Raw genomic sequence first — 13,999 nt, 5'->3', positions numbered from 1 at the left:
CGGCGGAATATCGACTGCGACTGCCCACCACCACGAATCGCTTATAAATATTAATAAAGGCGCTCAAACGCTGAACAATTCTGTTTTATTTAAACTTTTGATACGTATAATTTATGGAAAAACTTTTTGTTTTATTTTAATAATTTTACATAATTCATATTTTTGAAAATTATTCCACCCCAGATTATGAAATTAAAATTATAGGTATACGAGTTGTAATTTGAAATATGGATAACAGTTTCAATTATACACGATTAAAGATAAAAAATTAAATAAATGCAGAATAAAATGTTCAATTTAAAGTAGGTACCTACTTACATCAGATATTTTTAATGTCCCAAAAAGTAAAAAAGTAAATTTCGAAAAAAATAACTGATATTTTTCGAAATAATTAATGGCGTTCGCTGCAGCAGTTGGTACTCGTATACTATATTAATACAAAGTATATACGATATAATATATACATTTTTATCATTTTATAATTTAAATAGGTAGGTATGAATTATTTAAAACAACATTTTAGTAGGTACACAACGTAATATGTTATAATGTGGTTGTATTAAGTTGTCATTACCGTTATCGGATTCGTAGCTGATTAAAAAAATTTTGAATAGATCTAGAATTCAATGTCCAAAAAGTAATCTTTTGGTGGTTTAGTTCCGCGATAATATATAATCTGTGACTTTTATCTCAATATCTCAACATTTTATTGCTGAGTGAGTCATAATGGACTTGCGGTGCAAATAATATGAGTATTGCTATATACGAGAAAATGGGTCTTAATCGCATAACCTTAAAAACTATTCTTCTCGCCGGATAATATGAATGTATAAGACTGTTAAGTCTCGTATTCATCCTGCAATGGGACGGTGACGGGATGAATCCGAGCCGAAATTGTATCCGTACACGCACTTGCATTCACGCTTACGTGAAGTTGGTAGAACTTAAAAAAAATAAGATATATATTTAGAAAAATCAAGTCAAAATATTTTTACTAAGGAATAGGTATTAATTGTGATTAAGTTTTCTTTCCATAGTCACATCGTATCCACACGCATATTATAACTTAATAGTATTACGTTAATAAATAGTACATATTACATTATTATCTACTGCACGGTAGCGCCAATATAGGTCACGATTGGCGTGTGTATGCGGTCCAATCACGATGTTGTATTGATGTAACCATAAGCGAACATACGCGCCGCGATAGAAGACAATCGTTCGTCACAAATTTGATTTTGATAAGTGAAAAGGGATACAGAGCCTCAACACGGACCATAATCACAAGGTTAGAGTTGTGTACTATAATAATTTACTCGTAAGCTAAATGATTTCGACGAAAAATTTCAACTGATGTCATCACTCGCTGCTCGAAGAAAAACTATGAATAATCTGCAACGTTGTAAATAACAATATTTATTATTACGACAATAAATTATAAAATATACGGCGTATCTTATTTGTTTAAGTTTACCGATTTGAATTGACGATTTCACGGGCATGTCCGATGTCAGTGTCAGTGTACCTCGTTTTATGGACAAATCCGACAGAGATTATTGGAAATTTGACAGCGGATTCATAATCTAATCGGCTTAGGCGTAGCTCCATCTGCGTATAAATAAACAATTTTAAAATACAAAAATATAGCACTTGTTTTAATTATTAGATTATATTTTAATATATGATATAATATGATCAACAAAAATATTTAAAAAACAACTTTCAACACCAACAAGGACGTATTTCTGTTACTCTCTACATTTTTATGGGTGACTCTTATAGAACGATCTTCGACATTTTTGTGTAAGTCGATCGAGTAGTTTTTGAGTCCATCGCAATAACTACACACACGTACACGTTGTTTTTTTATATATTAGAATACATAGACCGAATAAGCCACCCTTCTTCTCCCCGCACATAATAATCGGAGTAGCGATACCACTCGAACACAATATGACGACTATATTATTCTATTATATTATCTATAAGTTGTAACTGAATCAAAGTATTAAGTAGTAACTACAGACTACAGTGAGTAGGAATACGTATACCTATGTTTTTGATTTTTTGATCCATAATAAATTGTTATTGTAATTGTGCAATTGGTTCGTTAAGAGTAAACATTATTTATTATATACGAATATAGGTACCAATAATAATAATTATTTATACGAAAAATTGTTGTTTTTAAAAGTTAATGATTTATAATATTCAAGCGACACGATAATCCAATGTAAATTATGGATATTTTGCAGATTTAATGTACAATTAAAACAATAATAATAACACGTTCTTCATAATAGCGATTTAACTTAACAGTATATTATGTATACGGTTGTCCGACATTACTGTATCATATTCGCCGCGGATGTTTGGGCATGATTATTGCGCAAGATGTGTGTGACCGTCATCACAGCACGCGTCTCGAATAACCACAACGCATTGCGCGTTAAATATTGAAAATACGATTTTATCAATAACAAATAGAAAAAATATATATTTGTGCTCATTAAATTGTACGTATATGTATGTATAAGTGCATGCTTACCGAGTACCTTTTTATTTATACGCGTATTAAAATAAAATAAATAATTAGGTAACCGCTCTACTGTACAAATGGGTGTCGAGTGTACCTATATAGTCATTGAAGAGTAAGTCACAGTTATGTATATGTATTAATCGTTGCATACGAAAAACGCTGCTGAACAAAGACTAGCTATATATATTACGTACTAAGTATATTTTATGAACATATTGCTATTAAAGTAATAGAGTAATACGAACGATTGAATTAGATTTTGCCAAAAACATTGTAACGAATCCCATGAATTTCGCCAAAATACTAACTTTAAATGTTCGTAAAAGAATATTGTGGCTATTTGTACGTATTTTTGATATTTTAGTATGTTGTAAGTATGTGAAAAACTCTTGAAGAAATTTGCATTAAATTAATAAGTAACATTTAATTAAATAACGCCCAGCAAATTATTTTTTTATTGATATTAACAGAAAAAAAGAATAGAAAGAAATTTAAAATGTTAAATGTCTATGAATAGTTTTCTTACACAAAAAAAACAAAATCGATTTCGATTTTGAGTAAAAATCCCTGTTTTTTCTTAATATTTTTTTTTGCTTTTCTCGATTATTTTGAAAATGAATGGGAATTTATGACTTTTGATCCTTCAAAGTAGGTACCAACTAGCAACGTGATAAAATCCCGATATTTGAAAATAAAAGCATTTTTTCAGTTTCAAAAGATAACGACAGACGGAAAAACACACATCATATTCTCCGTTCAGAATAGGAAAATATTCACTATTTGTCATGCTAAAAAATTGCATATAATTGGTTACGTTAACAATTATTTTAAGTCTTTCATATGTTCATGTGATTATCCCACGTCATAATACTTGTAATTGTCTATTTAAATTATGTTTTAAAAATTATGCACGCAGTAATGAATTACTCGCCACCTCTATATTATCTAATACAAGTTCAATTTAATGCTTAAAAGATATCGTCATTAAATTGTATTAAAAGTATTTTGTGTTGTGTAAATTATGAAATGATTTTAATGAAATGTTATATAAAATTATTAATTAATAATTTTCATGAATAAATTATATAAACATGTTTACATATATACTTACTAGTTTCTATACCTACCTATATAGTACGATTCAGGATCATAACACACATGTATTACAATTACAATAATGTTCAAGATAAATGTGTATACTCTATAGTATTTTGTATAGACGCTTTATGTATACCAATCTAGACTAATAAAAATAGAAATATTATGAACGCTAAATGCTAACACATAGTCAAAGACAATAATATATACAAGGAATGATTATAAAAAACATTGTTTTTCGAAACTACCTATTCAAAACATCAGCGTGTTATGCAATATTATGAAATATATGCGTTTCAAATTTAAAAACCTTATTAATGTTGTCTGAAACTGCTCATGTCCGGTTGTGTGTTTTGTTTTTGTTTTTGGGAGTGCTATAATAATCGTCCATCTAACACACCTTTTACTAGTTCCTAGTTGAGTCCATCGTAGGGACTCTCAACGATTATATTGTTGTACAGCAGTACGTCGTACATCGTACATTATGAGTTACGAGTGTTACGACTAGGTATATCAAAAACGATAGGCGAACGAATAATGTAACGAAATAACGAATATGCTGTGCTATAGCCATCATGTATGAGAGAAGGGCAAAGGAACATGTTCTCCCACTATTATTTGTACTATGCCTACTGTATAGTAGGTACTATGTATCAAATTTAAAAAAGTTCATTCAAAAACTATAGAGAAGTATAGAGAAGTTCAGCAGTTGACCTTGATAAGTATAAGCTAAAAAATATCAGCGAACTAAAAATGATTCAAATTTTTGCCAAAAAAGCTCCAGCGTCTTCAATTTGTGGACCGAGAAAAAAAATCATAAAAATTAAAATCTTTTGACCAAACAACAAGTTGATACCATTATAGGTAACCTTTAGATTAAAAAAAAAACTATCAAAAAGAGATATAAAAAAGTAAAACTAAACACGAATAATGACTTGTTTACTACCGAGTATTTTATATTTCCCCCCTCACTGTTCCATTAAAAATTCTAACTACGCCGTTGAACGCGTACACACACACACACACACATATATATATATATATATTTACATAATATATTGAAATCATTACTCGTACACACTCAACCGTTCATACACACACGCAGTTTAAGGCGCCCCATTACGCACACCCATACATGTTATAACATTATTAATTATAATGTGATGCACACATATGATTCACCGTCTACGGAGTGATTGTGTGATTCATGCGCAGTTTGCGCATGCTTGTATGCGTGTTTTTCTCGCGGTGTTGTGCCGCGTGTATTGTGTAGACGTACCTATATATATTATTATAGAGGTACCTATTTAGACGACATCAGCGCGGTCGCGAAAAAAATAACAATAATTTCCAACGTAGTTCAATAATTTAACAACAATGCAATATATATTTTTGTTTTCAACGATTTCGTTTTGTATTTAGACGGTCAAATATAAAATACAAATCATTTTGCTACATATTGACTCAATTTTAAAAAATATGTGGGGGGGTACATGATCATCATCAGTTATAAATATTCTATGATTATATCTACAAACACAGCCTTTAATTTTTGTTAAAAAAAAAACATAATTTTTACATCAATTTTTCTTTTTACATTTCATACATAATATATATATATATATATATATATATACATATTATATATATATATAATAATAATAATAATAATTAAAATGGTGTAATTAAAAAAAAATAGTAGTCTCAGCGAGTAATAATACGTATATTATATCATACTATATCTTATGTACAAAGTTTGCAAGACTAGATAATGCTCGTTTTTTCGAATCGTGTCAAATCTGCACCAGTATATGATGCAGTGGTGTCATCACATCGTGTCTAAAAGTTTATATATATTTATATATATATATATTATACTATGCGTAGCTGCGAAGAAATCGCCGTACGATAATAATATTTGATGTACCTACCGCGAATTCACGCAGACAGTTCTTTAATTTTTTTATTTATAACATTACAAACAACAATATAATAATAATAATGATGATGATGATGATATTAATAATAATAATAGGCACATACGTTATAATATACAAACATATATGTATATATATACTTTCACATTCTTAAACGGATACGTACGCAAGTTTATATATACACATAGATATAGGTACTTTTATATTATTACTATCATTTCGTTTTAATCATTTATTTAATATATATAGATATTTTTTTTTTTTACATACATTTGCGCGAGAATGGAAAAACTAATTATTAGGAACACATTATATAGGTTGGAATATCTCGAACGCAATTGACACAAACAAATATTATACAGATACTTAATACGTATATATATATTATACATATACCAATATTATAATATTATCTTAGCATGCCCGAAGCGGGGACATGGTACCTTGTCTCTGTCCTGCGCACGCGCGCAAGCACACACGTACACACAAAAACCCGTAAACTTGAGCACGTGTGTGCGTGCGTACAGTCGTCGGGCGCGGCGGCCTTTTTTTTTTATGTACTACATCCGGGCGACAGTTCGTCTGCGGCGGATTGGGCGGTGACCCAAGACTGGCCGCAACGCGGTTGCTGTTGTTGCTGTTGCTGTTGTTGCTGTTGCTGCTGCTGGTGTTGCTGTTCGTACTGCTGCAAGCTCTGCTCGAGCTCCAACAGCTGGCCCATAAAGTTTAGGTTCGGCGATATGATCGGCCGGGCTGCTTTGACCATCTTGTATGCGTCCACCATGGACGTATTCCGGTGGCGCATCACGTACGCGATGGCTATGGTCGGCGACCGGGATATGCCGGCCTGGCAGTGTATCAGAACACTTCCGCCAGACTTCCGAGCGCCTTCTGTGAAAACCAAAAAAATAGATCGCGATCAGTACAAATAAACACGAAGGCACGACTATAACGGTCAGTGGTGATGGTGGAACTTGGGCGGGGTATTACCGGTGGTAGGTACGTGATTTATGCTATTATAATATATCGGTTTGCTGTCGATCAAACATATTTATATAACGTTGGCGCGTGGTTGTGTTGTACGTTTAATCCCGACAAATCAATATTGGCAGATATTATCAATATTTTTAACACACGGCAGTAGCCATCATTTGTACACAAACTACACCACATCCATCTCTGCGAGACATGACTCACCGTATCGATAAATGGCGTTATAGCGTGTGTTTTGAGGTTAATTTTAGCAGACAACCGAGCCAGAAATAAACAAGTCGCGAGCGGCACCCGAATTTGGCTATAAAAGTACAACCGCGGTCAGAGATCTGGTAGACGTCCAGCTTAAATCAAATCTCGGTGTGCGTCCAAACTGACGGTTTTAATTTTGGCTCTAGACGCACTTCTAAACGCGTGAGTCTATTTCGAGTTGTACGTACGTTATAACCAACATAACACACCTACACACTCATCCCCCTACCCGTCGCACGACACTTCGCTTATGGTGTCATAATCGTATGGGTCGCACAAGCGGACGATCTAATTTTGAAATTTCCACGCTCAAGTCGCCGCCACCACAGGATCCCACGGTTTTATTGAAATTAATAGTCCTGCAGGACTATATAGCTACTGCTGTATATTAAGCGTGAGGGCAACAGGAGAGCTTCCGTGACGTCATCTATTGTGACATCAACGGGTCTAGTACCCTCACAAATATCACATAGGGGTTGTCGCCGCGTGTGCACCGCAGAAAGGGGTGACAATCACGGGGCAATTACATTACGTCCAAGAACATATATGAGTCATTAGCAGTAATAGTTTTAGGGGGACAGGGGAAAGTGGTGCATCGATGACGGGTAATTGGGAATAACCTAATATATTTATAGATACGTAAACGTATATGGTTCACACAGCGAAAAACGATGACCAAAACATAACGAATAACGTTTATTTGTAGTCTGGACGTTCACAACTTCATAAGACGTACGGAAATATATTTTACGAGCGCGTGCAACTCGAATAATATCATAACAGCAGTGATATCGGTGTGAACAGCTCCGCCGCAAATACGGCGGATACGTCGTATATATATAATAACACGACGTGACTCACGCGAGAGGTCGTGCGCCGATGAGCTATAAATGGCTAAACACAACCGCACCGGTGCGCTCGTCTAGAAATCCGCTCGCACTAACATTTCCCCGGTCTCGTGTAAAAACAATATAAACATCACCGACGTGTGTCGGTCGTCGGAGGTTCCACTTATATGAAAAAGGGATTCTGGGCGCACCCTACAGTACACCTAATAATACACGTAATTGTGTTTGCCGTTAATAGTTTCCAAGTACGGGTTTTAAATACCGGTCGGACCGATGTTATTGTTTTGTCAAAATAGGAATCGGAAGGGCGGGGGTGGGTGGCGTGTTTCCGGACGGGTGTCCGCGGACGACGTCGTTGTCAACACGATACATAGAGGGAACCACCACCGCCGCTGTCGCTGAAAACAATACAAACAATAAAACTCGGTCAAACGCGGGCGATGACGTCATTCATACGTGTGCTATCGTTGAGTCTTGTACGATACAGCTGCCACCGTACTTTGACGTGACTCACAGGTCCACGGAAACATAGGGGAAACGGCTTCTGTTTTCCCGCCCTTTTTTCGCGGGAAAAAAAGCGACCCCCTATGAATATGACTACCTACAACCTATACCACTACCGTTTAACAACAATGACGAACACTGTGTATAGTATAAATTATATTCGTTTGATGCGCAATTACGTTTCACAAACGGCAGTATCCTGCAGCAGTTAAATACACAGCGAAAAGATAATTTAGATATCGATATGGACGGCGAATCGTTATGTCGAAAACTATACATTGATAATGAATTAGGTATAATAATAATCACATAAACCAGAGATGATGGGTATGTGTATAGGGCCCTGAATATTATATGGTAATCTGCAGTGACTTACCGATGAATTCGAACGCTTCCTCGAAGTACTGTTTAAGGTTGGCATGCCCGTTATCTAAGACGGAAAGCCGCTTATACACGACGCCGGAAGCGCGGTGGTCCATAGTCGGGGATGGTGACTGTTGGCTTGTAGTCACGTTCAACACACGTGTCACCCCGATGGCAGTCATACCATCCCGGTCGTCAGCATCCTTGCTGTTACCCAGGTACAAGAACGGCAGCACCTTGGTCAGAGGGTGGGTATCCATAGACTCTCGGTCCACATCTGGAGGACAGCTGGCGCTCAGCGGCGCCGGCAACAGGGAGTTCTCGCACATGTCCTTATGCCGGGAATGGAATTCTTTGTGGCCACCTAAATAGAAAAATAAACGTGTTAAAAAGACCATCTGATGCTTAATACCTCAAATGGTGGAACCGTTAAGACTGTTGAAAGCAATGATAATATTATTAGAATACGAGAAAATAATATTTCTGTTGGATTAGCGTGTATCGATTATAATAGGTAGGTTAAGTACACTATAGTGCTATAATAATACGGGATACGTATCATTTGCGGTGTCTATCAATAGACATAATACTAAATGTATAGCCAAATTTTATAACAATTGACTGATATATGTATATATATATATATATATATATATATATATATATATATCATTGATCGTTCGGATTGATCTGGATGATAATTATTGTGTATTCTATAAACAACATCGACATGTTTGTATACTCGATATAACATGGAATCGCTTTATTTACAAACACGGAATAAAAGTTTTAAAAACAATCAAGTAGTTAAAATATGTTTATGTAGAGTTAAAGTAAACAGTCTCGGTTTTCGAGTTATATTTCGTTTGGGTAAACAAGGAAATTGTAATTTGATTAGTCAAAAGAGTAACATTAAATATGTAATGGTATTAATAAGTAAAAGAGTTAATAAATATTTCAATATAAAACAAAGTATTATTATCTGTACATTATTTTTAGTGAAATACGAGTACTATTAATACTATAGTAACTATGAGTTGACTTGTAACTTTCTTTTTGATTATTTAAATTATCCTGCATGTGAAGTGTGTAAACAGTTCTAAATATATTTTCGTTTTATAATACCGTACACGATTACCCACTGATTACTAACCGTTGTTAGTGGTAAATACCTTCATAAAATACCAGTAAAATAAAAGAAATCAAACAGATTTATGTATTATCACTAGTCAGATGGGTTGAATAATATAAATATATATATATATATATATATTGCAATAGAATGCAATATGATAAGACCGTGATTACTCGCACATAACATTAGGGGGGGTGATTCGAAATGATCGTCGTCGATCCGTTATCACATAGTGATTTGCGTACCTGAACGGATTCTGCTCCAAGTGGGACAAGCGTCCAGGGAAAGCTTGAGCTTAAGCGTGAGTTTCTTGTGTCCTATTGCAGCGGTCATCTTTGCGCTTTTCCGTAAAAGTAGGTTGTAGACGATATTACAAAAATCGGAAACGCGAACACAAAATACTTATGATAGTATTATAATTATTGTTATTTTTAATTATCGTATTGTAAATAATCGTTGGTCGAAACACGAAACGGTATTCAATAAATATGACTGTTGATAATGTATATATGTAAACTTATTAAACGTGTACGATAATATTATAATATATTATTATATTATTATAAAAAAAAATATTACTGAGATGCACAATAACAATGTTTTTTTATTATATTATATTATATTAAACTGTGCGAAACCACCGGAAAAAGGTCGGGAACGAAGAAGGAAAACGTTTGCCCACGGAAGGCTACGCACGATATATTTGTACCACACACATTTTTTCGGATACGCGGTAAACGGTTACGATCAGCTACGTGCGACGCGTTACACGACTACGAGTCGAATGATGGCAACTAGCGACGTTCGGATCTGCGAGCGCGGTCGCACGCGGTCTCTGGAATACGGAAGGCGCACGGGCTGGGAGGGGCGAATAGTCACACGGTGAGGGACCAGAGAGGGGTAACGCATAAACACATCGTACTACGCGACGGACAAACCGGCTGGTATAATATAATATCGTATGCCTCTCTCGCTGTGCATTAGTCATCCGACCTTGTCTCCTCCCCTTCGGCTCGCCTTCCCCTCGGTCCCACCAACGCCGCCGCCGTCGTGAATGAGAGAGAGTGTACACATGACATCCCCCGCGCGCAAATTATATTATTATTATTATTATTATTATTATGCTTTTCGTAAACAAGCGCCACGCCGTCGCCGATATATTTTTCGCGTTTCAACCGCCGTAATTAAAATAATTAAATAATATTTCTATTAATTACTATGAATAATAATACTGCGTATTGCACGTTGCGCATGATGTATCACCGTCAAGATAGTACACTCATCAAATTCGAAAAAAAAAATCGTTTTCGCAATTCATTATTATTGTTATTAATAACATAATAATACAATGCCTATTACTGAAACTCGCTGCAATTCCGTGTGTAATATGTATTATAATACTACGATGATGATAGCACATATTATAAATAAGTTAAATGGTGAAAAATCCGAATAAATGGAAAAAAGTATTTAAAATGAATATTTTGTTTTATTATAAATTACGTACACAATTATTTGTTGTTAAGTCATTATTATTAATAACCAATTAACTGCAAAGGTAACAAATATGTCCCTTTAAATTCTTAGGTACCTATAATATAATTTTTATAGTCATGAAAAATATTTAGGACTTGGAAAAAAAACAATCATTGGCATCAGCGATAAAACGCATTGTCCAATACAAAAATAATCGTTCATTAGAGCTAAGTCCACTATAAAAAGGGTTGATTTTAAATCTAAGCCCTAGTATCAGTAATACTAAATTCAGGTTAACTTTTTAGGATATGCTCGATTTTTAAAATTCACAATTCGGCAAAAATGTTCTTTTTCCTCGTCAAACTTTTTTTTAGGTAAATATTTTGTCTAGAAATAGAAATGTTCAATGTTATATCAATGTTTCGATAGTCCGAATATATCGATGACTTGAGAATTTGAGAATACATTAATTTTTACTTACTATTTAGTATTTAGTATTTAATTTAATTTACTTGTTTAGTTTTATATGATATACCATATGGTACACACTACATACTACGAGTATTATAAATTATAATCGAGTATTATAATATTTAAATGTTTGCGTTATGTCTACTCTACTGTGTAAACTACTCGTATATTAAACTATTAACTACCTTTGTAATTTTTTTTTATTTTAATTCCATATTCATCACGCCCTACGGTGTAAATAATTGCTTACAAACATTATTGTATACTATGATAATATTAACTTACAATTTATTTAGGTATAAAATATATTTTTATCCACTGGACATTTTGTTAGTGTATCGTTACGAATGCACGCCAAAAACCGGGAACGATTTTTTGATTTTTCCGCCCTATTTGACAAACCGACGAAGTGTGAAATCAAATTTTGTCTGTAATGTCAAACGCCGCTGCCGCGTCATATCATAATTTAATATTATTATATTTGTGAAACAGATCGCCACCCTTCAACTTATTACCAGTTGTGTTCGCATAAGTGCAACGTATACGATACTATGGTCTGTTTCACTTATCGAAATTTGATCTTTATCGTGCGAAATGCGAATACGAATAATAATTAATAATCAAATCGACGAATGGACCGATATTCTGATTTTTAATCGAACCGTTTACACCATTCGTCGGCGTGGCACAAGGAAAGTACCTAAGAGATATACGCTAGTAAAACGATATTATTTATTTGTCGGGACAAAGTTTAATACTGTAATCGAATAATATATATACAACGACGATTTATGCATTACATTACTCGTCGGATATTTAATGGGCCTATATAATATATTGAATATACACGAATACGGGTACTTAACAACTGACGTTTTTTGATATATGAAACTACTTAACGATAAATAAAAATAAATTGGTATAGTATTTTCGTATAATATATTATATTGTTATAAAATAATATATCCTCTATATTATACGCGTCGAACCCTACAAATGACGACATCGTACTTAAAACACTGCGGTATTGGTTTTCATCTGGACTGTATAACGGCCATTGCATTGACGTATTTTATTTTCAATATAATATAATTTTTAGTCATTCTGAATTCGTTGTATTTAAATCATAATTTATAACATATTAATATACAAATGATCATTAATTAATAGATAATATCGATAAAATTAAATACTATTAAACGATTATACCATAACATACAATTATTTGAATTTCAGTAAACTAATTATAAAAACATAATAATCACAATAGTGCATAAAATGACGAATTCAAAAATATTAAGTATTTATCATAATATCAGTATGTTCCAGATATTTAGATAATATAATAATAAGACGATGACATTAAACAAATATTGTATCTTTATCTATATTATTGACAATTTAATCAGATTGAGTTCAATTATAATATTTGTCATTTACTGTACTTAATCAATTTATACATTAGGTACATTAAGTATGAGTCATTCAATTATGGATGAGACGTACTGCTTCAGTATAGGAACACACATATATACATAATATAACAATTATTTTCATATGAAGAAAAAAAAGTACTTGCGAGTTGCTTATATGATATTATTAATATTTTTCATTTTCGTCGTATGTCATGAAAATATTTCTCCCGAGCAAAATTATTAATTATCGCCGGCTGAGTAAACGCTAATATGCATCACTAAATCTCATCTCGCGTATATAATAGTATTAGTTAACAACGATCGAAAAACCGGTTATGCGATGGAATGACAAAATTGTTTGGCCTTGATATGCTGCGAGACCTTTATGATACGTGCGCGTTTCCTCATTTCTTCCTAGTTGAATCAGAATGACCAATCATATCGGAAGAACAACGAAACTAAATTTACTCAAAATATCAGCTATATACGGTACTAAGTACTAGTGTTGTGATACGGTGCGGAATCCTACCTAATATGTATTACGTGCCCGTATAAGCAGATTCCTGGGAAAATGGTTCGTATAACTTGTGAGCATTTATGTGTTTAGGAACGCAAGGAAAATATGACGAGGACTACGGCATAATATGATATGATGACATACGATATACTTTTTATTTATGGTATAAATATTATGTTATCTCAAAAACTTTCGATTGCAGTTCAAATAGTAAACTGCAGAACGAGAGAGTTGGCACAGGTAACTTGAGATAAAATTACGCATATTGACATGTTAAACGATGATTATAATATTTAAATAGTATCATACGATTTTATAAGAGCACAACGCAAAAGAAAATTCATCTAAAATTTATATATATTCTAAAAAAATGTATGAATGTGCACCACCAACTATATTTAATTCATGATCAACCACTTTGTACAACAATTATATTGTAATATTATAT

At 33.4% G+C, this 13,999-nt stretch overlaps 1 protein-coding gene and 1 long non-coding RNA gene across 6 annotated transcripts in view; both read right to left on the bottom strand.

The window, feature by feature from the left end:
• Nucleotides 1-986: 986 nt before the first annotated feature.
• LOC132928606 (uncharacterized) lies at nucleotides 987-1,607 on the bottom strand. Its single transcript, XR_009662050.1, has 2 exons — nucleotides 1,478-1,607; nucleotides 987-1,395 (listed from the first exon to the last, which is right to left on the bottom strand). It is a non-coding gene; the product is annotated as an uncharacterized LOC132928606 (long non-coding RNA).
• Nucleotides 1,608-5,027: 3,420 nt separating this feature from the next.
• The window catches only part of LOC132928605 (dual specificity protein phosphatase 10), a 36,178-nt gene continuing 27,206 nt past the window's right edge, over nucleotides 5,028-13,999 (bottom strand). For all 5 annotated transcript variants that reach the window (XM_060993398.1, XM_060993399.1, XM_060993400.1 and 2 more), the window contains 2 exons: nucleotides 8,551-8,901; nucleotides 5,028-6,468 (listed from right to left, as the gene is read on the bottom strand). In XM_060993398.1, the coding sequence (XP_060849381.1) occupies nucleotides 6,131-6,468; nucleotides 8,551-8,901 (689 nt within the window). In that variant the 3' untranslated portion in view covers nucleotides 5,028-6,130. The remainder of the gene's footprint in view (nucleotides 6,469-8,550; nucleotides 8,902-13,999) is intronic.

Source organism: Rhopalosiphum padi, chromosome 4 (genome assembly GCF_020882245.1).
Source record: "Rhopalosiphum padi isolate XX-2018 chromosome 4, ASM2088224v1, whole genome shotgun sequence".
NCBI lineage: Eukaryota > Metazoa > Arthropoda > Insecta > Hemiptera > Aphididae > Rhopalosiphum > Rhopalosiphum padi.
This window is presented reverse-complemented; position numbering and strand designations above follow the sequence as displayed.